Here is a 26,808-nt window from a genome sequence, read left to right as displayed (position 1 = left end):
GGTCCATCTCACATTGTGTGAAACCATTATTATACATGAATCCATCAAATTTCTTGTACCATTGTCGGGATGCTTGTTTCAAACCATACAAACTCTTCTGCAACTTACACACAAGGTTTTCTTTACCAAAAACTTGAAAACCTTCAGGTTGCTTCATGTAAATATCTTCTTCAAGGTCACAATGCAAGAAAGTAGTTTTAACATCTAACTGCTCCAAATGCAAATTTTCTGCAGCTACGATACTTAGCACCAACCTGATAGTAGTTAATTTGACTACAGGAGAGAAGATCTCGGTGTAGTCAATCCCTTCCTTCTGCTGAAAGCCTTTTACTACTAATCATGCTTTGTATCTCTTCTTACCATCGTGCTCTTCCTTGACCCTGTACACCAACTTATTTTGCAATGCCTTCTTTCCTTTTGGTAATTCTGTAAGTATCCATGTTTTATTCTTTTGAAGAGAATTCATATCTTCTTTCATGGCTAGCTTCCACTTATTAGAGCTTATCACCTGCATTACTTCAACAAAATGCTCTGGTTCTCCAGCATCAGTCAGAAGTAAATAGTGGAGAGAGAGAGTTAACCTATCTGGAGCATTCGTGACTCTTTTAGATCTCCTTAATGTAGGTTCAGGATTAACTGATGCCGAATTTGATTCAAGTCCTGACTCCAAATCTGGTTCTCAATCTGATTCTATCTCTGGTTATGGTTCTGATTCTAATCCAGATTCGGCTTCTGGTTCGGCATCTTCAATTTCAGATCTAGTTGTAGTCTCTCTAGCCATTTCATTTTCTGAAATTTCTTCTAAGTCAACTGTTTCAGATATCTATCTACTGGTGTTGGTTGGTTCTACTTCAAGCTTATCTTTATATATCAGATTTTCATTAAATGTGACATTCTTGTATCTTAGGATCTTTCTATTCTGATCATCCCAAAATCGATAACCAAAATTATCATCACCATAGCCAATAAAGAAACATTTCATGGCCTTAGGATCAAGCTTATCTCTATCGTTAGAGTTTACATGCACATAAGCAACACAACTAAAAATTTTCAGATGTGAGATAGTTACCTCATTTCCTGTCCATACCTCCTCAGGAATTTCAAAATTCAGCGGTACAGAGGGTCCCCTATTTATGAGGTAAGCTGCCGTGTTAACAGCCTACACCCAAAAATATTTCGGCAATCCAGAATGTATTCTCATACTTCTGGCTCGTTCATTCAGGGTTCTATTCATCCTCTCAGCAACGCCATTTTGTTCCGGTGTTCGAGGAACTGTCTTGATCATTCTGATACTATTCTCAGAGCAGAATGCTTTAAACTCTTGACTATCATACTCTCCTCCATTGTCAGACTTCAGACATTTTAACTTTGGACTTGTCTGATTTTCAACTTCAACTTTCTATCTTTTAAAGGTAACAAACACATCAGATTTATTTTCAGAAAATAAACTCATACCTTTCTTATGGAATCATCAATGAAGGTGACATAATAGCGTGAGCCTCCCAGAGAAGTTACAGGTGCTAGTCCCCACACATCTGTATGCACTAGTTCTAGCTTCTCTTTCTTTGGCGTCCTTCCCACCTTTGAGAAACTAACTCTCTTTTATTTCCCGTAAATGCAATCTTCGCACAAACCTAATTCAACATGCTTTAGGTTTGGCAATTTTTCTTTGGATGCCAACAACTTAATTCCTTTCTCACTCATATGCCCGAGCCTTCGGTGCCACAATATTGTATCACGACCATAATCAATTGTTGCTATAGTATCTCGATGTATTGCAGTTATATACAGTGTTCCCTTCTTGAAGTCTCGTGCCACAACTAAATTTCCTTTGGTTATCTTCCATGATTCGTTACCGAATGTTGTTGTATATCCTTCACTGTCAATCTGACCCATAGATATCAGATTTTTCTTGAGGCCAGGAACATGTCGGACATTTTGCAATTTCCATAACGTGCCTTGTGAAGTCTTTATATGAACTTCACCTTTCCCGACGATGTCCAGAGGTTCGTCATCTGCTAGATAAACTTTCCTAAATTTTCCAGCAATATATTATGCAATAATTCTTTGCACGATGTAGAGTGAATAAAAGCACCTGAGTCGAGAATCCAAGATTCAACTGGACTGTCTACACAACAAACTAGTGCATCACCGACTTGTTCAACAATTGCTTTTGCTGAATTTTCATCCTTGTATTGATCGTTCTTCTTCTTCTTTGGCTCTCTATACTGACTACTGTAGTGGCCCTTTTTATCGCAATTCCAACACATAATGTCTTTGCGATTTTTGAATTGCCCTCTTCTCCTTGACTTTGATCTGCCATGACCATGACTTTGTCCTCTTTGGCTGTTTCTCCCATGCTTTCGGTATTCAAAGCAGATCCTGGGGAATCACTTGATTCTCTCCGGCGAATATCTCCGCTTAGAACAAACTCTCTAATATCATCCAATATGAGTTTGGTACTTCCCGATGAACTGCTAACTTTAGTTACTGTTACAAACCAACTTTCCGGTAGAGATGATAGTAGAATCAATGCCCTGACTTCTTCATAGAATGTTATATTGACATAACTCAACTGAGTTAATATTACATTAAACTCATTGATATGTTTCGTAACAGATCCACCTCCTGTAATCTTTAAGTTGAACAATCGACGCATCAAATAGACTTTATTTGAAGTAGATGAATTCTCGTATATATTTGATAACGCCTTCATCAAGCCTGCAATGGTCTTCTCGTTAATGATGTTAACCCCACATTTCGTGTTAGCGTCAAACGAATCACACCAAGAGCTTGGCAATTTAATAGATCCCAATCCGCTTTGGCCATATTCTCTGGTTTTACTTCGGTCAGAGGTAAATGTAACTTTTTTTGGTACAAATAATCATCTATTTGCATTTTTCACAATCCAAAATCGTTGCCATTGAACTTGTCAATCTTAACCTTCCCTTCTTCCGATGTCATTTTTCACAAAAATAATTTATGTGAATAACGATGATCAATAATGTCGCACTATTCTTGAGAATAGTACCTGCACCGATACCGTACTTTTCTACTAGAATTACAATGTTTATGCTCTGATACTAGCTGTTGGAAAACGTGTCAGGCTAATAGAAGAGAAAAATATTTGAAAGAGAAAAGCAATAAATTGTACAAGACAAGACAAGACAAGATTTACGTGGTTCGATAATTTTGTCTACTCTACGGCCACACAAAGAATAACTCTTTATTAATTGAAGAGAGAAAGAAGAAGTTGAGGAATGATTTGCAAATGAAAATGCATACCCCTTTTATAGGCATTTGAATGCTCTGCCGAGGTAAGCGCTTACATCATAGGAATGTCGATGTAAGCGCTTACATCATACGAATGCCGATGTAAGCGCATACATCATAAGAATGCCGATGTAAGCGCTTACATCATAAGTTCATCTCTTTTTGATTTTTCTTTCTTTTGTTTTGTCCACTTTTCTTTCTTTCACATACAACAACATGTTTGCTACTATCACTTTGTAGTATGCTAAAGGTTGTTGTATCACACCTAGTGGCAGAGAACCAAACTGCTTTTGTACAAGGCAAGTCAATGGTGCATAATGTGCTAATATGTCATGATTTGTTAAGGCATTACAATAGGAGAACAACACCTAGATGCTTAATGAAGACAGACTTGAGAAAGACATATGATATGGTGGAATGGGCATTTCTGGAGGATGCAATGAAAGGGTTTGGTTTCCCTGATAAATTCACTAACTGGATGCTCACATGTGTTACCACAACAATGTTCTCCGTGAAGGTAAATGGGGAGAGCCATGGATTCTTTGAAGGAAAGAGAGGATTGAGACAAGGTGATCCTGCTTCACCATTACTATTTGTATTAGTAATGGAATATTTATCCAGATTCTTAAAGACAATGAGTGTGTTGCCTGACTTTAGGTTCCATCCGATGTGCAAGGAGCTTAACTCACGCATCTCATTTTTGCTGATGATCTTATTTTTGTTTTTGCAAAGGACAAGTGAAGTTCGTGACAAGGATATTAGAGGCATTGAAGCATTTTAGTGAGGCCTCAGGTCTGGTAGCTAATATGGAGAAGTCCAACATGTTCTTAGCTGGGGTGACAGAAGAAGTTAAGGAGCAACTACTAGGAATAACTGGCTTTACAATGGGAGAGTTTCCTATTAGATATCTGGGCTTGCCTTTGTCATAAAAAAAGTGGAGTAAATTGGAATGTCAGCAACTGGTAGATAAGATCACTAATAGGATCAAATTGACATATACAAAACAACTCTCCTATGCTGGGAGATTACAGATCATAAATTCAGTTTTCTTCTCAATATACAACTTCTGGGGATCTGTGTTTATACTTCATCGGAGTGTGTTGAAGGAGGTAGATAGAAAGTGCAGAGCGTACTTATGGGCTGGCTCGGAAAATAAGAAGAAAGTATCTTTAGTTTCTTGGGAAAAAGTATGTTGCCCTAAGAAGCTTGGAGGATTAAATATCAAAGAATGCAGAATTTGGAACATGGCTGCAGTAGGTAAACTGGTGTGGCAACTTGTAGTCAATAAAGATTCAATGTGAGTAAAGTAGATGCATGGTATATACTTAAAGAATGGTGAGGACATCTAGAGTCACAAAGCACCTGCGGATAGTAGCTGGTACTGGAGGAAGATAAAAGCTTTATCTGTCAAAATGCAAAATTGGTACATACAGCGCAGATACAGACTCACCTCAAAGGGAGATTACTCTATTACTAGAAGTTACATGGAACTAAGAAATGCTCGAACTAAGTTGGCCAATGCTGAATTAATCTCGACTTCTGTGGCACAGCCTAAGCATAGATTTATTATGTGGCTAGTTGTTCACAATAGACTACTCAGTAAAGAAAGATTGGGGAAGCTGAATATACCAGTGGAGGAGGCGACCTGCTGTTTATGTGACTATCAAGTTATTGAGACAGCTAATCACTTGTTTAGTGGATGCCCGTGGTTCCAGGAAGTCAAGAGAGGGGTGAAGCAATGGACTGGATCACATCTACAACTAGGAGATCTGAAGACAGTTCTGAAGCGCATAAAAAAGATGAAATGGAAGCAATTCCAAAGAGAGCTGGTTGCAGCAACCTGGGGAGCAATGGTTTATCACACTTGGAAGGCTAGGAACTGGATGTTGTTCAAAGGCACACATGTTCAGGCGGCAGAAATAGTTATTATACAGATAAAAAGAGAGATTTTGGCTAGAGTAGACATACTTAGTTCATCTAAGAAAGCTCATAGATGCAGGAACTTAGTACAGCAGTTGCAAATGTAATTAATTAGTTCTCTTTGTTTTTGTCTGTTGGAGGCTTGATCTTTGTGAGGTCAGGTGCTCTTGAAGTGTAAGGTTTTGTTTGTTAATGGTAATGTTTACATGGTTACCAAAAAAGGTTTTACCTCTTATTAAGTAACTAAATGATAAGTTAAAATATGTTCTGTAAATTGCTAATTATTCTGGAAAACAACACTTTGAGCAGTTTCCTCACTAATTTTGGTCATTAACGCAGAAGAAGTAAACAACAAAGTGCTTAAAGGAACAAGATTTGAAATGGATGTTGAGCATTTGGAATGGGGGTAGAAATGGTTCAAGGGCAAAAGAATGCAGATATAGTAATCATATCTTTATTCAGAAAAGTTGGCCTATTGGTCCATCATTTGTGAGATTATTTCATGGACTGAATTTTGTAAAATCATTAATATGTTTTTCTTCATCTAATCAACACGATGCGTTTTGTTAAGAGTAGCACCTTGAGTATCATTCAGAAAACCCATTCGAATATATGACATATACGTCTCAATACAAACTGTCACAAAGAAGTCACTACCATATTTTACAGGCACACCATACTGCAATACATCCGGCACAACAGATTAGAGTCGATCAGATCACATTTCAAATCTTGATTCAAGATGATAAGGGTGAAGTCTGACAACTTTATTTGAACCCAGTTACAGGTGATTAATTCTTTTGTGGATCACTGAAGAACCTATTGAGGGAAGGGAAAATTTCTGGAGGTCTACTACGAGCAAACTTTCTAACGGCATGTTCAGCATATTTTTCTCCCTCTTCAAAGTTCTCCAGAACACCGGCAGCTCTTTTCTCCTTGCTTACCCTGTCCCGTGATTATTAAACAAGAAAAATGGTAAGTTCTTGTCCAGTACAAAAACAGTAGATATAAATGTTGCAGCAAATATTCAATACATTGTAGGCACAAGTCGGTTATCACTAATGTAGACATCAAAATTTTATCGTGGATCAAATCCATATGAAATTTGGGCAAATTCTTGGAGGCAACTCTGTCTGAAACACTAACTTGAAGGCTACTCTACCTCGGTTTGGGTCGGTTTTTCCCTAAAAAGAAACCAAACCAAGTACGTCGGTTTTTCAAATATTGGAACCAAACCAAACCAATTAAGTCGGTTTTTTATCAATTCGGGTTTTTCGGTTATTTATCGGGTTTTTTCTTAAATATGAGACATACACTACCAAATGCATATTCCGGCGACTACATTTTCAACATAACACTATCAAATTAATTGTTCTTTGATAAATCTATCATTTACCAAGATATATATATATATATATTTTTTTTTTTTTGATTTGGCATTTACCAAGATATATTGATGACAATTGAATCAAATATTGATAAATAATTTAAGTACTCAATTAAAAATTATTTTTAACATGATATAAATTTTTGTACTTAGCAAATAAAAACTACCAATCAAACTAGAATGTAAAGGCAAAGAATTAGATTATTAAATAGCAACGAACTAGACTAAAAATATAAATGACTAATATGTACCATAAAATTTTAAAAACTTTATATAAAAATATACATATATATAGGTGTAATAATAAATTTAAATAGCTACTTTTATTATCTGTTTGGTTCGGGTTTTTTCGATTATTTTTTAATTAAAACCAAAACCAAACCAAATTTGATCGGTTTTTAAAATTCCAAACCAAACCTAAAAAGTATCGATTTTTTTGGTCGGTTTGGTTCGGTTTTCGGTTTGGTTCGGTTATTCGGATATTTTTTAACACCCCTACCTGAAACCCTAGCTTGGAGGGTATTCTACCCAAAACTCTAGCTACACCTATAAAAGGGGCCACATATTCCCTTTGTGAGGCATCTCGAAATTCCATAAAAACTCATGGAATATTCACAAGAGATCAAAGACATCAAATACTGTATTTCTCAAAGACGCCGAAGTGATCACAGATTTTCTTCCTTTTCATGGAGATCAAATACATCCTAAGGAAGTTCGCATCATCCTACGTTCGAGAAATACGCTGGTTAAACCCTCGAATCACAAAGAACAATCTAGAGAGAAGAATCAAGGGAACAAACAAAATTGTACTATCATTGTATCAATAAAATTATGTTTCTTCATATTTATATTGTGGTTGCAATTTATTTTTGTATCACAAATAATTTGTTACAAACAACTACTTCTAGGCATGGAATTTATGATACTAGTTTGACTTGTTTATCAAAGTTGATTTGAAATTTTGAAGGGAGTATTATTATCTCTTTTCGTGTCTTTAATCAGCTTGTTCTTTTTATCACAGCTTTTTATAATGGGGAAAGGGGAATTATTCCTGCATAGTCTTAGTATAATTTAACAGATCATATAAATTTAATAACAAAAACTGGATGAGATGTCGAGGGTGCACGCAAACTGCCCAAACATTACGGTTATCAAAAAATAAAAAATTGATGGATAACAAAGATTTGGACAATTCACAACATTCTTGTTCTTATTTTGATTGAGGAAAATTGGATGATCTACTAAGTAAGCCCATATTGACCATGAATGTAGCCAAGTCAGCTTTAGCCTTTAGCAGGCAGGGGAAAGAAGCGAATCCAAGGTATCCAAAGGGTAACAAGTAAGGGGGGGAAAACCTATTTGAAAGGAATTGACCAAAAGAAAAGCATATGCTCGTATTTCCATCTGAGGAATTGACCAAAACTACTGTAGAAATACACTAAATCATACTGAGAAATAGAGTAATAACAACAAAAAAAAAAAACAAGTATTTGAGGAGAGAGACAGAGAAACAAGGCGAACCTGACTTCAGGATTGATACGCATATTACGAACCAACTGAAGTCCACAGATTCCAATGGCAACACCTACGGCTGCAAACAGTGGATATACCTGTACCCACACATTCATTTTGCATCCATAAGCTTAGAAATTTCGGAAATTTTGAAGAACAAGTACACAAAAAAGATACCTCAGGCCTGAGCCAGCGATTAGTAGCCATGGAAAGAAGCTGTTTGATTACGAAACCACAAGGGCAACGAACAAAGGATGAATCACAGAGAGAGACAAGGATAGAGATGAGGATTGAGGAGTAGTACAATAATGGAGAGCAATAAACAAGTTTATCTTGTTTTAGAAATTGGACAAGTTGATGTTGATTGGATGATGATTCTGACATTATCATTGCCTTACTACCGATCACTGAAAGCCACGTTTCAACACCTGACAAGGATAACTTTAAGAACCCACCACTAGCCAGAAAAAAGGGGAAAAGAATTAGAAAAGCCAAAACCTAAGCCTTAAACATATTCCGAGACATGCGCTTAGAATTTAACACACCGGGCTAAACCTAGTTTTTGGTCAATATTATCCCTTATGTTTGAGGGTAGGTCTATTTTAATTCCTCAAATTAAGTTCTGAGCATATTTAGTCCCTTAAGTATGTTAAAGTGGAGTACCTTTAGTCTCACTGACACAATGTGTTCAAAAACTAACGATGTTACCCAATTCTGATTCATGACGCAAATTTTCTGCTCTGAAGCAAAACGTTTCCTCTTCTTTTATTGGATAACCCAAATTATCACTTTAATTTCTCATTTTTAGATAATGTCTTCCAAAATTTTGACCTTGAAAATATTTCCTTCTGTGCTAGTTTTCAATGAGAAAATGACATTGTATAGCCGCTGTAAAAATAATAACCGAAAAAATGTATAAAATTTGTATACTTTTTGTATATATATAGACATTTTGTATGTTAATATACAAAAAATATACAAATTTTATATACTTTTTCCGCTACCAGATGTAAATAGTTTCTGGTACGGGCTAAAAGTGATAATACAACTTGGTTATTCGTTTGCTTCAATAATATGCCTAGAAGTGATCCTGCCAGCTCTAATTTTTTCAAATTTTAACTTTTCTTTTTGGAAAAATCAACCGAAATTTTTAAATGTATATATACAAATTTTATACTTACATTGTTTCGGCTATTATTTTTGCAACAGCTATACAATGTCATTTTCTCATTGAAAATTGGCACAGAAGGGGATATTTTCAAGGTCAAAATTTTATAAAACATTATTTAAAAATGAGGAATTAAAGTGATAATTTGCGTTATCCAATAAAAGGAGAGGAAATATTTTGTTTCAAAGGAGAAGATTTGTTTCATGAATCAGAGTTGGGTAACACCGTTAATTTTTGAATATATTGTGTCAGTAAGACTAAATGTGCTCCACTTTAGCATATATTAAGGGACTAAATATGCTCAGGGTTATATTTGAGGGATCAAAATAGATCTATCCTCTAAGATAAGGGACAATATTGGTCAAAGATTCGGGCTAAAACCTGTATAGCAAATTGAGTTACCGATTAAAAAAATTATGATTAAACTTTATAGCTTGTTTGGATGGTTGTCATGTATTATTTCATAATATTTCCTATCGTATTGTATTGTATTGTATTATTTAAACGTGTAAAATACTTTGATAAATTGTATGTTTGTCATCGTTTCATGATGTCATACACCAACAATATGAAGAGTAAATTTATGCAATATTGCAAAGAAAAAGTAAGGTACAAGGTAAAATTATCATATAAAAGTGTACGATAAAGGATAACATAGGTTTATTTAATAATAAGGAACAGTAAGATGAGAGAAAAAAATAAGGTAACGATGCGATATTATTAAATTGGTCGTGACTCTTTTCGTTGTTATGTAAGGACAGATTTAACGATACGATACAATAAAATTTGAGTAACCGCCGAATTGTATTTAAAGTAACGATATGATACAATACAATAGGTAGCCTACTATTAGAAATTGGTAGTGACTTTTGCGTTCTTCCGTCGATGAAGAACATAAACTAGGGGCGGGTATCGGTCGGTTCGGTTCGGTTGTGAATATTATTGGTTCGACATATCGGTTATCGGTTTATAAATATGCAAAATCAATAAGCGAACCGATAAGAAATTGGTTATCGATTATCGATTATCAACTGTTATTGGTTCGGTTATCAGTTTACCCAATAAAATAACTCAATCTAGATCAAAACATCTTCAGAAGCTCGCAACCGAAGACTTTTTAAATCCTTTAGATATAAGATGTCAAAATGCAGCTAATTAGGAGTGGAACAACGAGCAACAAACAACCATAACCATAGGATAAGCTAAGCGACAGTAACTTAAATTAGCCAAAAATATATAATAATGATATACCTATAATAATTAGTTGCAGCAGAATTCCATTCATTACATCCACATGTTGCAATAGAATGTCAGCAACAAGTTGTGCCACTGCACTGCCTCCTCCTATCCTACTCATGTTCAGTACCTTTTAAATACAAAATTATTTACTGGACAGATACAATAATGAGATATGGCAAGAAGAACAAGAGTATTCAACAGTGTTTCAAACTCCGAACACTGTAGAAAACAGTAATAATAGTCTAATACTTCAATAATAGTTATCCAAAATCAAGAAACGAAAATAAAAATCATAAAATATGAGCACAAAATAAAGAATCTTTAACAGTCAAAAATCCCTATATGAAGATGAATTTTGTTATAGAAACCTATTGTATAAGACTTATGTTAGGAGTAAGGTCTATGAAGGTGAAGACTTTAAGACAATGAACTGAAGAGTGCCACTGAGAGAGAATATGAGAGAATGAAGCCCTAGATGTATGTATATACTTAAGGATAAAGTCGTAATTTTATTAATTCTTATTGGGTTATCGGTTAGCCTATTAACAAAATTGGCAAATCGAGGCCTGAACCAATAACCCAATAGTGAAAAGATTCTAAACCGTTACCGAACCGATAACCCAATACCGATAACTCAATAAGCTTTTTTCGGTTCAAGCTATCGATTTTACCCGATATATGCCCAGCCCTAACATAAGCTTTATTTGCAAAACTATTTAAGAAATGGAAAAATTATAAGAAGTGGCCAGACGGAGGCTATTAGTGCCAATTCAGTCTTCACGATCTACGCCCAAGGTTATAGTTTGGTTATACAGATGGGTTTTGTGCAAGCCCAAGTTTCAGTGGACAGGTTATGTTATAGCCCACGATTAGGTACAGCGCCTTGCATAATGGGAAATCTACGCGGTATACCTATTGAAAATATAGTTAACTCCATATATATTTAAAATATTTGTTTTACATTCTATACCTACTTTATAAAATTTTATTTACTTTTTATATCTTTAATATCATTATATGCCATTAAACAAATCCCACATTTTAAGGGATTAGATTATCTTTCACTCCAATTTGATAAACCCCTTAAAACACTCCATCATCCCAAGAAATTAGGATTATACATTTTCACCGAAACATCTGAACCCCAATAATTTCTTGTTCCAAATAAACAACCCTCTTTATTCTTTTCTATGACATGTGGGTGCAGAAGGAGGAAGAATATGAAAATTGAGCATTTGTTTTGTACAACACAATACCTCTTTACCATTATTTGTTAGATGAAGTGTTTCATCTTTTTTGTTTTTCTCTTACATCTATGTAATCAAAAGAAAAGTTAAAATAAGGTAAAAATATTTTAATTTGGGATACAATATCTAAACTACAGAAATATTAGAATATACTATTCAAACCAATACACCACAATATTCTAATTAAAATTACAATATTCAAATCAAACACGCCACACTATTCGAATTTGGAATACAATATTCAAACCAAATATACCAAAAAATTTTAGTGTGCGATACACTATCCAAACCAAACATACCAAATTACAATTGATTAATGAAGAATATAGTATTCAAACCAACACACTATAATATTCTAATAAAGAATACAATATTCAAAACCAAACATATTGCAATATTCTAATTGGGAATATAGTATTCAAACCAAACATACCATAATATTCTAATTTGGAATATAGTATTCAAACCAAACATACCACAATATTCTAATTTGAAATACAATATACAAATCAAATATACTTTTATTTATATTTATTGTGTATATATTATTTTACTTCGAATATTAACATTCTTTAATAGTATACAATGATTAGTTTACTTGTATTTTTTTTATTGTATAGAGGAAGATAAACTTCTATAACGGCAAATGTTTCCACAGTAAAAAAAAATTGTTTAATGGATAATCGTTTTTTACTTTAATTTTGGTCCAACTTTGAAACGGTTGCAATAAGATTTTGAATAGATTTGCTTTGTGTATATAACTTCCTTTAATTTAGGGACATATTTATTAGGTAGTAATTGTCCTTTAACTAAATAGGTATGTGGGGTAATTAATTGATGTGTACTACATATAATTTTATAATTGAAGTATAGTGTGTTAAGAGTTCTTCAAAGGGGGTATACCGTGTAACTTAATTTGGAAGGCGAAAGAAAGATTTATGTTTGTATATTGGTTACATTTCCCCTATAAATAAATCAAATTAAAAGATAATTATCCAATCATATTTCTCCCTCCCAGATTGACTCTACAAAATCAATACTCATGCAGCTTGTGTACCATAACTAAGAAAGCTTGACAGCTTTTAGTTAAAAAAATATTGCAATTTGAAACTCGAGCATGTCAAAAGCGCTTGCTTTGGGTTACCTTACGCCAACATTACAAAGTCACTGAAGGATATTTGCCCATTCTTTCAGATGTAAACGGGCGAGCACGTGACATATATCTTTCAGATTTAACTTTATTACAACAAGATTAATTAATAATGTGTTCAACTTCTATGCACGTACTGTCTAAAAATATTTATATTCAAGTTACTTAAAATGTAATTGCATATAATTTATTTAACAAGATTCATTGGTAACCTAGAATAAAAATTTAAACAACTTGATGTAACTTGTTAAATTATACAAATGGTGTAAGAAATTTATAACTACACCATCAGTGTATATTATTTTAATCCTCTAATATATTGCTGCCTCAATGTACATTTAATTATCATCGTAAACTAACGTGGTTGGATATAAACATGAAGTGAAGATAAAAGAATTTTGTTCTTCTATTAACTTAAATTTTGGAATTATAGGGGAGACATTAGACATAGGATGAAATATAAAATGAAACGTTGGAAACTCAAATGGTTATCCTAAACAATCCAACCGTTTCTAAATTTAAAACCTCAACATCCTTTTTTTTCCCCATCCGAATACTATTAAAAAAAAAAAAATTAATGATTGCTGCTCTATATACCTCTATCATATTAAAGATTATATTAATTTCAAAACCTTTTTAATCTCGACTTCGAGTGAAATTATGCTAATTTCTCAAGCTAGAAAGCCACATGGCGCCAGGGGCGGACCCACGTGGAGAGGTCTTGATTTTGTTTACCTATTTTATATTTTTGAGCATTCTTTCGGTCATAAACTCGTAATCACTAAGATTTCAAAGAGTTGCACGCCAGACTTTATTACTAATAATATTATTTTTATATTTACGTTAAAGATAATGGTACCCGTAGCGTTCAAATCCTGAGTCCGCCTCTGCTGATTACGCACATCCGAATATGTTAAGGTGAAATAGACGAGCGGTTACAATAGTAAAATAAAAGATAAAGACTGGAAAAAAGCATCATCGCAACTGATAAGCTACTACCATAACAGAATCTGAGCTTTCAAATTATAAGAAACGGTAATATTTTGATCGGGAGAGGAGTATTTTTCGGGAAGGGAATTTCTAATTGGCCCTTTTAATTCGCATTATAGGTTTATAATTTATTAAAATCAGAGACGTTACTAAATCAAAATTTTGAACTTTCAACGTCTCTGAGAGGAAACTTGCTACTTGCCCCTATAAATACAAATGCTAGTTATTAATCCGTTCGTTTCAATTTAGATGAAATAGTTTGATTCGTCACATAATTTAACAAAAAGAAGAAAACTTTTAAAATTTGTGGTCTTAAAAGTTTAAGAAATAAAAGCTTTGTAAGGTCATGACATTTGTGTGGTTATAAAAACTTTTTCATTAAGGATAAAATGAGTAAAATGAAAAGTTTAAAGTTGAATTATTTTAAAATTAAGAAATTTGTCATTTATTTTGAAATACATTAAAAAAAAAGAATATCTCATCTAATTTGAAAAGGAGGGAGTAATAATATTTCAGAATTTTGATCAAACTGCATTGACAACCATGGCAATCACTACTATTCACGTTGACTTCGTCGGCGATCGAATCCAAACAACAGTCACTGATGACAACCCAAGCTCTGTTACCAATTGGATCTGGCAAACTGAGTCCGTCCATGCGCGTCGCCTCGATCGCCTCATTGTTGGACTTGGTATCGAGTGGCGACCAACTTTCGACAGCAACCAACAAAGCCAAGTCGCAATTCTTCAGCTTTGCGTTGGCCATCGCTGCCTCATATTTCAACTCTTGCACGGTCATTACATACCTACTGTCTTAACCACTTTCCAACACAAGAAATCAGCTAAAAATCAACCAAAAATTTCCGGCCAAACTTTGGTTGGTAAATTGATCAACAAGTTGACCCAGCTGATCAGACTTACTTAGTCAAAGAAAATTTTGAATTACCGACCAACGTTGGTCGGTAATCTGGATCTGGACCCAATTTTTTAAATTTTAATGGAGTAATTATTTTATTATTTAAATTATTTTATAAAATTTAAGAATTTATATTTAAAATTATCGATCAACGTTGGTCGGTTAATGCAGGGGAAGCATTTACCGACCAACTTTGGTCGGTTATTACGTCAACATTGGTCAAATTTTTGAATTACTATCTAAATAATATAAATGTAATCCGTTAACACTTCTGTAATACAAATAATGAATACACTAACATATACTGTATATAACATGCTATATATGTAGTTAAAGTAGTACAACGAAACGTGTTATATATATATATAGGTATAGCCGTATATATATAAGAACACGAAGCGCTAGGACCACAGGGTCAGGTTCTTTTAGGGATAGACTTGTGAAGATCCTAATTAGTATATATAATTTATCATCAAATATATTGTCACGACCCCAAATTCTCTCCGTAGGATGTCGTGATGACACATAGTCTCTAAAACTAGGTAAGCCTATCAATGCGGAAAAATAATAAATATCTGGAATAAATAAACTACAATTCAAACAATTTCAACTCCCCAAAACCGATAGAAATAAGTCACAAGCTTCTAAGAATATCTCATTTTCTTATCTCACCGCGGGAGCCTTCACAATTTATTTTAAAGAAAATATTATTTTCTAGAAATAACATCCCGCGTTTTAGCCATACTTATCACACCGCATGACTTCTAGTAGTTCCCCTTACTAGCCACGCATATCCAGCTACCCTTATCTCACCGCATGCGTTTCAATACCCAGACCTTATACCATCGCATGCGTATCAATATCACAATATATCACAATTTACACCTCAAGTGCCCAAATATTTCAATTTGCCAACATAAATCATCAACGATATTTTTTCACAATAAAGAGCTCACGGCTCATGCCAACATAAATTATTAATAATATTTTTCCACAATAAAGAGCTCACGGCTCATGCCAACATAAATCATCAATAATATTTTTCCACAATAAAGAGCTCACGACTCCATCACAATGAGTACAAAAATCTTACAAAAATATTCAAGAATAAATAATTTAGCAAAATAATATTTCAAAATCTTTAATACGTTGCTTCAATACCAAATTTAAAATGTCAAATACTTCATATTAATAATATTTAATTTTAAAAAAATCAATTTCAAATAATGCACAGAATAAAAAAAATCAAAATCATAGAATAAAAAAACCAAAACCATCGGGACCTAACCAAATATACCAACAAGTTCAAAAATATCATACAAACTTATTTGAAATCTCAAATCACATATAACGACGCCAAAACTATGAATTATGCTCCAATTCAAGCTTAATGAAACTTAAAATTTCCAACTTCTACATTCGATATCGAAACCTATCAAATCAAGTCCGGTTGACCTCAAATTTTGCACACAAGTCATAAATGACATAACGGAGCTGTGAAAATTTTCAGAACTGGATTCTGACCCCGATATCAAAAAGTCAACTCCCTAGTCAAACTTCCAAACTTTAAATTCCTATTTTAGCCATTTCAAGCCTATTTTCACTACGGACTTTCAAATAAAATTCTGATCACGCTTCTACGTTCAAAATCACCATACGGAGCTATTGGAATCATCAAAATTCTATTCTGAACTTTTAGTTTTTTATCAAAATTCTATATCTTGGGTTAGGGACCTCGGAATTTGATTCCGGGCATACACCCAAGTCCCAAATCACGATACGGACCTACCGAAATTGCCAAAATATTGAAGCGAGTCCATTTACTAAAAATGTTGACCAAAGTCAACTCAATTGAGTTTTAAAGCTCTAATTCACATTTTAATTCATTTTTTGCATAAAAACTTTCCGAAAAATTTTACGGACTGCGCACGCAAGTCGAGTAATGATAAATAGTATTTTTCGAGGTCTTAGAACACATAATTAATTATTAACTTTAAAGATGACATTTTGGGTCATGACATTCTCCACCTCTAAAACAAACATTCGTCCTCGAACGAAGTTAGAAAAAGTATCTGAGCTGGTGAATAAGTGTTGATAACAGCAGCGCATATCATGCTCGGTCTCCCAAGTTGCCTCCTCGACTGGATGACCCCTCCATTGAACCTTCACGGAAGCAATGTTCTTTGACCTCAACTTTCGAACCTGCCTCTCTAAAATAGCCACTGGGTTCTCAACATAAGATAGATCCTTATCCAACTGAAATCTAAACATATGAGACGGATCGCCGTGATATTTCTAAAGCATAGAAACATGGAATACCGGATGAACTGCAGAGAGACTAGGTGGTAGCGCAAGTCTGTAAGCTACCTCTCCAACTCTTTCAAGAATCTCAAAAGGCCCAATATACCTAGGGCTCAACTTGCCCCTCTTCCCAAACCTCATCACACCCTTCATAGGCAAAACCCGGTGCAATACCCGCTCACCAACCATGAATGCAATATCGCGAACCTTCCGATCTGCATAACTCTTCTGTCTAGATTGGGCTGTACGAAGTTGATCCTGAATCAACTTAACCTTCTCCAAGGCATCCTGAACCAAGTCTGTACCCAATAGTCTAGCCTCGCCCGGTTCAAACCAACCTACTAGAGACCGGCACTACCTACCATACAAGGCCTCATACAGAGCAATCTGAATGCTCGACTGATAACTGTTCTTGTAAGCAAACTCCGCAAGTGGTAAGAACTGATCCCAAGCACCCCCAAAATCTATCACACACGTACGAAGCATATCCTCTAGTATCTGAATAGTGCGTTCGGACTGCCCGTCTGTCTGAGAGTGAAATGTTGTACTCAACTCTACCCGAGTACCCAACTCATGCTGTACTGCCCTCCAGAACCGTGATGTAAACTGCGTACCCCGGTCAGAGATGATAGATATCGGTACACCATGGAGTCTGACAATCTCGCGAATATAGACCTGAGCCAGCTGCTCCGAAGAGTAAGTAGTAACCACAGGAATGAAATGAGCTGACTTGGTCAATCTATCCACAATCACCCAAGCTGCATCGAACTTCTTCTGAGTCTGTGGGAGCCCAACAACGAAATCCATAGTGATACTCTCCCTTTTCCATTCCGGAATCTCTAGATTCTGAAGCAATCCACCCGGTCGCTGATGCTCATATTTCACCTGTTGACAATTTAGACACCGAGCTAAATACTCCACTATGTCTTTCTTTATCCGCCTCCACCAATAGTGATGTCTCAAGTCCTGATACATCTTTGCAGTACCCAGATGAATGGAGTACCGCAAACTGTGAGCCTCCTAGAGAATCAACTCATGCAATCCATCTACATTAGGCGCACATAGCCTTCCCTGCATCTGTAATACATTGTCATCTCCAATAGTGACTTCCTTGGTATCACCGTGCTAAACTGTATCCTTAAGGACAAATAGATGGGGGTCATCATACTGGCGTTCCCTGATACAATCATAAAGAGAAGACTGAGAAACCATGCAAGCCAAAACTCGGCTAGGCTCGGAAATATCCAACCTGACAAACTGGTTGGCTAAGGCCTGAACATCCAAGGCTAAAGGCCTCTCTGCTACCGATAAATATGCTAAGCTGCCCAAACTCTCCGCCTTATGACTCAAGGCATCGGCCACTACATTGGCCTTCCCGGGATGATAAAGAATGGTGATATCATAATCCTTAAGCAACTCCAACCATCTCCGTTGCCACAAATTACGATCCTTCTATTTAAACAGATGCTATAGACTCCGGTGATCAGTTTAGACCTCATAATGGATACCGTACAAATAATGCCGCCAAATCTTCAAGGCATGAACAGTAGCCGCTAACTCAAGGTCGTGATAATTCTTCTCATGCACCTTTAACTGTCTAGATGCGTAGGCAATCACCCTACCATCTTGCATCAACACTGTGCCGAGACCAATACGCGATGCATCACAATACACACTATAAGACCCTGAACCTGTAGGTAATACCAATATTGGGACTGTAGTCAAAGATGTCTTGAGCTTTTGGAAGCTCTCCTCACATTCTTCGGTCCACCTGAACGGAGCACCCTTCTGGGTCAATTTGGTCATAGATGAAGCAATAGAAGAGAAACCCTTTACAAATCGGCGATAATACCCAGCCAAACCAAGGAAACTCCTGATTTTCATAACTGAGTACGGTCTGGACCAACTCTGCACTGCTTCGATCTTCTTTGGATCTACCTTGATCCCCTCGCACGAAACTATATGACCCAAAAAACCCACTGAATCAAGCCAGAATTCACACTTTGAAAATTTTGCATATAACTTCTTTTTTCTCAAAGTCTAAAGCACAATCCTCAGGTGTTGTTCATGATCTTCCCGACTTCGAGAATACACCAGAATGTCGTCAATAAACACAATGATGAAAGAATCAAGATAGGGCTAAAATACACTATTCACTAAGTGCATAAATGTTGCTGGGGCATTGGTCAGCCCAAAAGACATCACAAGGAACTCGTAATGATCGTACCGAGTCCTGAAAGCAGTCTTCGGGATATCTGGCTCCCGAATTTTCAACTGATGATAGACTGAATGTGTCACGACCCAATTTCCCCTCTGTGTGACGTCGTGACGGCACCTAGTCTCTATAACTAGGTAAGCCTAACATTTTTGTGGAATAGTGAAATAAAAATATAAATTTAACCAACTATTCAAAAATATACAACAAATCTCAAAACCTGGAACATAGTGAATCACAAACTATAGAAAGAAAAATCTAGTGTCTCTCTACATCAGAGTCTAACAAGGAAAAATACAGAACATAATGGACATGAGAAAGAGTAGAATGGGACTCCAAGGTCTGCGGACGTGTCAGATATACCTTTAAGTCTCCAAAGCTGTCCCGGCTCACTGATAGTGCGGCTGATAAGGTACACCTGGATCTGCATACGAAAAACATGTGCAGAGAGTAGCATGAGTACACCACAATCGGTACCCAGTAAGTGCGAAGCCTAATCTCGGTCGAGTAGTGACGAGGTCAGGTCAGGGCCCAACTGGAAAATATATAATAAAAACAATATAGATTGTAATACCGCAATAAATAAAGGTTGGAATTTAACAAAAATGAAATCATAGAAGGTAACAGCTCAGTACACAAAAATCACAATAGGGGATCTCTCGAGATACCGTCTCGTAGTCCCAAACGTAAATGTGCAGGGGATCCCGGAATACCGTTCCGTAGTTCCAAAGTAAATATGCAAAACAAGGGGGATCTCTTGGAATACTGTTCCGTAGTCCCAAAGTAAATATGCAGTACAAGGTCTCCCGGAATAACGTTCCGTAGTCCCAAAGTAAATATGCAGGACAGGGGGATCTCCCAGAATACCGTTTTGTAGTCCCAAAGTAAATATGCAGCGCGAATGATAGAAATACAATTACATCACAAAATTCTTACAATTTAGACTAAGTACCAATCAGGGAAGAAGCAGGAAATTCACTAAGCATGTTGCACAGAATTCACATAAACAATTAAGACACGTAGACATGTTGTATTAGACTAAACATGATAGCTACACATATTGGAATAACTCAATTAAGAATGAAAAGAGATTAGTACTCATAAAAATGGTATAACTCAAAATAACAGGAAAACTTGTTGCTGCTCAGTAAGAAAATAGGGTTTTACCACAACTAGCCCGTGTACGTACTCGTCACCTCACGTACATGGCGCTCACATATCACAATAGTTTCAAATCTTAAGGGGATTTTCCCCACACAAAGTTAGGCAAGACACTTATCTCGAACCAAGCTCAATCAATCGGTCACAATGCCTTTCCCACGAATATCCGGCTCCGAATGGCCCAACACTTTAAGGAAAATAGACTCATCTAATTAAGAAAATCAACACTTTAACAAACATTCCGGAATTAACTCAAAAATTGCCCGTGGGGACCACGTCTCGGAATCGGGTAAACATTACAAAATAGGAATGCCCAATCCACCACGAGTCTAACCATACCAAAATTACTAAATTCCGATAACAATTCGGCTCTCAAATCCTTAAATTTATCCAAGAGGGTTTTCAAACTTATCCAACTTAATTCACCAATTAAATGATAAAAACAACCATGGATTCGGGTAATTTAACCAATATTGAGTTAAGAACACTTACCCCATTGTTTCCTCTGAAAATCTCCCAACAATCGCCTCAATCCGAGCTCCAAATCATTAAAAGTTCGTCCCATTTTCTAAACTTAAACTTTCTATCCAGACCTCTCTTCTTCGCGAACGTGACAGGTCCCTCGCATTCGCGAAGCACAACTCGACTGCTCACAAATTTAACCCTTCGCGAACGCGACCACGGCTTCGCGAACACGAAGATTTACCAGGTCAGACCTTCGTGAACGTGACCACCACCTCGCGAACACGTAGAACGAGGACTTGGGGTCCCCAATAGCCTCACTCCTCTTCGCGAATGCGACACCAATCACGCGTTCGCGATGCACACATAGACCATACCTTCGCGTTCGCGTCCTCCCCTTCGCGAATGCGAAGAACAAAACCTCACACTCAGAAAACACTCTTCGCGAATGCGTCCTATTCCTCGTGTTCGCGATGCTTCCACTGTCGACACCTTCGCGAACACGAGCTCTTATTTGCGAACGTGAAGAACAAACTTCTGCAACAAAAACCAAAAAAAATCTGCTACTTCTCTAAGTCCAAAAATGACCCGTTGAGCATCCAAAACACCCCAGAGGCCCCCGGGACCTCAACCAAACATACCAACAAGTCCTAAAACACCATACAAACTTAGTCGAACCCACAAATCACATCAAATAATGCTAAAATCACAAATCATCCTCCGATTCAAACTTTAAAAACTTGAAACTTTCAAATTCGACAACCGATGCCGAAACCAACCAAACCACATCCGATTGACCCCAAATTTGTCACACAAGTCATATTAAACACTACGGACCTACTCCAACTTCCATAATCAGATTCTGACCCCGATATCAAAATTTTCACTACCGGTCCAAAACTCCTAAATTTTGACTTTCGCCATTTCAAGCCTAAATGAGCTACGGGCCCCCAAAACACATTCCGGACATGCCCCTAAGCTCAAAATCACAAAACGGAGCTAACGGAATCGACAGAATTCCATTTCAAAATAGTCTTCACATAGTTCCGACTACGGTCCAAATTCTAAGACTTAAGCTCTCATTTAGGGACTAAGTGTCCCAAAACACTCTGAAACTCAAAACCAATCATCTCGGCAAGTCACAATAGCAGAAATAGACATGGGGAAAGCAGTTAATAGGGGTTCGGGGCCCTAACTCTCAAAATGACCAGTCGGGTCGTTACATCCTCCCTCTCTTAAAACAATCGTTCATCCTCGAACGAGCATAGAGACATACCTGAAGTGGTGAAAAGATGAGGATAACGGCTGCGCATATATTGCTCGGTCTCCCAAGTCGCCTCCTCGACCGGCTGTCCCCTCCAATGAATCTTCACGGAAGCAATGTTCTTTGATCTTAGCTTTCTGACCTACCTGTCTAAAATAGCCACTGGCTCCTCAACATAAGATAAATCCTTGTCCAATTGAATTGAGCTGAAATCCAACAAATGGGACGGATCGCCGTGATACTTCCGGAGCATAGAAATATGGAATACCTAATGAACTCCTGCTAGACTGGGAGGCAAGGCAAGCTCATAAGCAACCTCCCCAACTTGACGCAACACCTCAAATGGACCAATGAACCTTGGGCTCAGCTTGCCCTTCTTTCCAAACCTCATAACGCCCTTCATAGGCAAAACCCGGAGCAAGACTCGTTCTCCAATCATGAATGCCACATCGCGAACCTTCTGATCCGCATAACTCTTCTGTTTGGACTGGGCTGTGCGAAGTCTATCCTGAATCACCTTCACCTTTTCCAAGGCATCCTGAACCAAGTCCATACCCAATAATCTGGCCTCGCCGGGTTCGAACCAACCCACTGGGGACCGACACCGCCTACCATATAGAGCCTTATACGGTGCCATCTGCATGCTGGACTATTAACTGTTATTGTAAGCAAACTCCGCAAGTGGCAAGAACTGGTCCCAAGCACCCCCAAAATCTATCACACACGCATAGAGCATATCCTCTAATATCTGAATAGTGCGCTCGGACTGCCCGTCCGTCTGAGGGTGAAATGCTATGCTCAACTCAACCCGAGTACCCAACTTATGCTGTACAGATCTCCAGAACTGTGATGTAAACTGCGTACCCCGGTCAGATATAATAGATACCGGTACGCCATGAAGCCTGACGATCTCCCGGATGTAGATTCGAGCTAGCTGCTCGGAAGAATAGGTAGTCATCATAGGAATGAAATAAGCTGACTTGGTCAGCCTGTCCACAATCACCCAAACTGCATCAAACTTCCATTGAGTCCGTGGGAGACCAACAACAAAGTCCATAGTGATCCGCTCCCATTTACACTCTGGAATCTCTATCTTCTGAAGCAACCCACCCGGTCGCTGATGCTCATACTTCACCTGCTGGCAATTTAGACATCTAGCCACATAATCTACTATGTCTTTCTTCATCCTCCTCTACTAATAATGTTACCTCAGATCCTGATACATCTTCGCGGCACCCGGATGAATAGAGTACCGCGAACTGTGAGCCTCCTGGCGAATCCAATCACGCAAACCATCCACATTGGGCACACATAGCCTGCCCTGCATCCTCAATGCACCATCATCTCCAATAGTGACCTCCTTAGCATCACCATGCCTGACCGTGTCCTTAAGGACAAGAAGATGAGGGTTATCATACTGACGTTCCCTGATACAATCATAAAGAGAAGACCGAGAGACCATACAAGCCAATACTCGACTCGACTCAGAAATATCCAATCTCACAAACTGGCTGGCTAAGGCATGAACATCCAACTCAAATGGCCTCTCTGCTGCTGGTAGATATGCTAAACTCCCCAAACTCTCTTCCCGGTGACTCAAAGCATCGGCCACCACATTGGCCTTCCCAGGGTGGTACAAAATAGTGATATGATAATCCTTAAGTAGCTCCAACCACCTCCGCTGACGTAAGTTAAGATCTTTTTGCTTAAATAGATGCTGCAAACTCCGATGATCGATGTAAATCTCACAAGGAACAATGTACAAATAATGTCGCCATATCTTCAAGGCATGAACAATACTGCTAACTCAAGGTCATGGACAAGATAGTTTTTTTCGTGCACCTTCAGTTGCCTAGATGCGTAGGCAATCACCCTACCGTCCTGCATCAACACCGCGCCAAGACCAATCCGCGATGCATCACAATATATAGTATAAGACCCCGAACTTGTAGGTAATACCAATACTGGGGCTATAGTCAAAGCTGTCTTGAGCTTCTGAAAGCACTCCTCACATTCCTCTGTCCACCTGAACGGAGCACCCTTCTGGGTCAGCCTGGTCATAGGTGCTACAATAGATGAGAATCCCTCTACAAAGCGACAGTAATACCCTGCCAAATCAAGAAAACTACGGATCTCTGTAGCTGAGGACGGCCTGGGCCAACTCTGCACTGCTTCAATCTTCTTCGGATCCACCTGTATCCCCTCACTCGATACTATATGACCCAAGAATGCCACTGAGTCTAGCCAAAACTCACACTTTGAAAATTTTGCATATAACTTCTTTTCTCTCAAGGTCTGAAGTGCAGTCCTCAAGGTGCTGCTCATGATCCTCCCGACTCTAGGAATATACCAGATTGTCGTCAATAAACACAATGACAAATGAGTCAAGATAAGGCCGGAACACATTGTGCATCAAGTGCATAAAAGCTGCTGGGGCATTGGTCATCCCAAAAGACATAACAAGAAACTCATAGTGACCATATCTGGTCCTGAAAGCAGTCTTCGGGATATCCGGCTCCCAAATCTTCAACTGATGATAACCTGAATGTAAGTCAATCTTGGAAAACACTCTGGCACTCTGTAACTGATCAAATAAGTCATCAATACGAGGCAATGGATACCTGTTCTTCACTGTGACTTTGTTCAACTGGGGGTAATCAATACACATCCGCATAGAACCATCCTTCTTCTTCTTCACAAATAAGACAGGAGCACCCCAAGGTGACACACTGGGCCAAATGAAACCCTTATCAAGCAACTCATGTAACTGATCCTTTAACTCCTTTAATTCAGGAGGAGTCATACGATATGGAGGAATAGAGATGGGCTGAGTGCCCGGCAATAAATCAATGCCAAAATCAATATCTCTATTGGGCGGCATGCCCGGAAGATCAGCTAGAAACACATATGTAAAGTCCCTTATTACTGGAACCGACTCAACTGTAGGGGTATCAATACTGACATCTCTCACATAAGCTAGATACGCGTCACACCCCTTCACAACCATTCGTTGAGCTTTAAGAAAAGAAATAACTCTGCTGGGAGTATACTCTAAGGTACCTCTAAACTCTAATCGAGAATAGCATAATGGGGCGACAACAGTCCATGCCCAAAATAATATCAAAGTCCATCATGCTGAGCAATAATAAATCGGCTCTGGTCTCAAAACCACTAAGAGCAATCAAACACGACCGATACACACGGTCTACAACAAGAGAATCTCCCACATGAGTAGATACATAAATAAGGGAACTCAAAGAATCCCGAGATATGCCCAAATGCGGGGAAAAATAAGAGGACACATAAGAATATATAGAGCCTAGGTTAAATAATACCGACGCATATCTATGATAGATCGGAACAATACCTGTCATGACAGAATCAAAAGAAACTACCTCTGTACGAGCAGGAAATGCATAATATCTGGCCTGACCTCCCACTCTAGGGCGACCTCTACCTCCCCGACCTCCACCTCAAGCTGGCTGAGCAGGTGGGTGGCAGCTGGTGTTGTAATCATTGCTTGAGGACTCGGTGGAGCAAGCTGTGGCTGAAAAGTCTACGGAGGTGCACCCCTCCTAATTTTGGGGCACTCCCTCACCATGTGGCGAGTGTCGCCACACTCAAAACAAGCTCTGGGAGGGCATGGCTGCTGTGACTGGCCGCTAGGAACACCCCGTGTAGGAGGCACACTAGATACTGGTGGTGCATAATAAGGCTCCCGGGGTCTAGAAGGAGCTGGAACACCGTTGGAGGCTGGAAGAGCTGAATGAACGGGGCGGCTCACATAACCCCTACCATGGCGAGCTGCTGGGACACAAGCACCAGAATAAGAACTAGTCTCTCGAGACCTCTTGGACTCCCTCTCCTCTCTATCCCGGACAAGCATGCCCTCCAATCTCCTGGCGATACTCACAACCTTCTGATAAGAAATATCCATCTCCAACTCCCTGGCCATACTAATCCTGATAACTGGGTGGAGTCCCTCAATAAATCGTCGAACCCTTTCTCGAACTGTGGCAACCAAGGCTGGTGCATGTCAGGCCAAATCACTGAAGCAGACTGCATACTCTGACACAGTCATAGCACCCTAGCACAACTGCTCAAATTCCGCGCGCCATGAGTCCTTGAGGCTTTGAGGGACATACTCTCTTAAAAACATATCCGAGAATTGAGTCCATGTAAGTGAAGTTGCCTCAGCCGGACTACCCAACTCATAAGCACGCCACCACTGATAGGCGGCTCCTCTAAGCTGGAATGTGGTAAAAGAAACCCTGCTCGTCTCCGCTATGCCCACAGTACGGAGAATACGATGACATTCCTCTAGAAAACCCTGAGCATCATCTATAGCCAATCCGCTGAAAGTAGGTGGGTGGTACTTCTTGTACCTCTCAAGTCTGAGCTGCTTCGCCTCAGAAGCTGCTGCCCTAACCTCGGGTTGAGCTGGAGCTACCGGCTGTATTAGTACAATCTCTGGAATCGGGTCGACCTAAACCCCCTGCTCTGGAGTACTGGCGATGGGAGTCTGTGCTCCTCCCCCGGCCTGAGATGTGGCAGGAGCAAGTGGAATCAATCCAGCCTGAGCTAAGGTGCTGAACATACTCAGA

General features: G+C 38.1%; 2 protein-coding genes across 2 annotated transcripts; one reads left to right on the top strand and one right to left on the bottom strand.

The window, feature by feature from the left end:
* The first annotated feature begins 4,685 nt into the window (after positions 1-4,685).
* On the top strand, positions 4,686-5,300 carry LOC138908394 (uncharacterized). Its single transcript, XM_070199058.1, has one exon. The coding sequence runs from the start codon at positions 4,686-4,688 to the stop codon at positions 5,298-5,300; it is 615 nt and encodes a 204-aa protein (XP_070055159.1).
* Positions 5,301-5,780: 480 nt separating this feature from the next.
* On the bottom strand, positions 5,781-8,493 carry LOC104118078 (uncharacterized). The gene is made up of 3 exons (XM_009629260.3): positions 8,270-8,493; positions 8,102-8,190; positions 5,781-6,138 (listed from the first exon to the last, which is right to left on the bottom strand). Exons 1-3 carry the CDS (start codon positions 8,480-8,482, stop codon positions 5,985-5,987), a joined length of 456 nt encoding a protein of 151 aa, XP_009627555.2. The 5' UTR covers positions 8,483-8,493; the 3' UTR covers positions 5,781-5,984.
* Between the last annotated feature and the right edge of the window lie 18,315 nt (positions 8,494-26,808).

The sequence above is a fragment of the Nicotiana tomentosiformis genome, chromosome 3, assembly GCF_000390325.3.
Source record: "Nicotiana tomentosiformis chromosome 3, ASM39032v3, whole genome shotgun sequence".
NCBI lineage: Eukaryota > Viridiplantae > Streptophyta > Magnoliopsida > Solanales > Solanaceae > Nicotiana > Nicotiana tomentosiformis.
The sequence above is the reverse complement of the archived record's forward strand: the minus strand, read 5'-3'. Positions and strand labels throughout refer to the sequence as shown.

Coding starts and splice junctions, on each gene's coding strand:
- LOC138908394 (XM_070199058.1), top strand. CDS start 4,686: ATGCAAAATTGGTACATACAGCGCAGATACAGACTCACCTCAAAGGGA.
- LOC104118078 (XM_009629260.3), bottom strand. CDS start 8,482: ATGATAATGTCAGAATCATCATCCAATCAACATCAACTTGTCCAATTT. Junction 8,191..8,269: donor ATCGCTGGCTCAGGCCTGAG/GTATCTTTTTTG, acceptor GTGTGGGTACAG/GTATATCCACTGTTTGCAGC. Junction 6,139..8,101: donor CGTATCAATCCTGAAGTCAG/GTTCGCCTTGTT, acceptor ATCACGGGACAG/GGTAAGCAAGGAGAAAAGAG.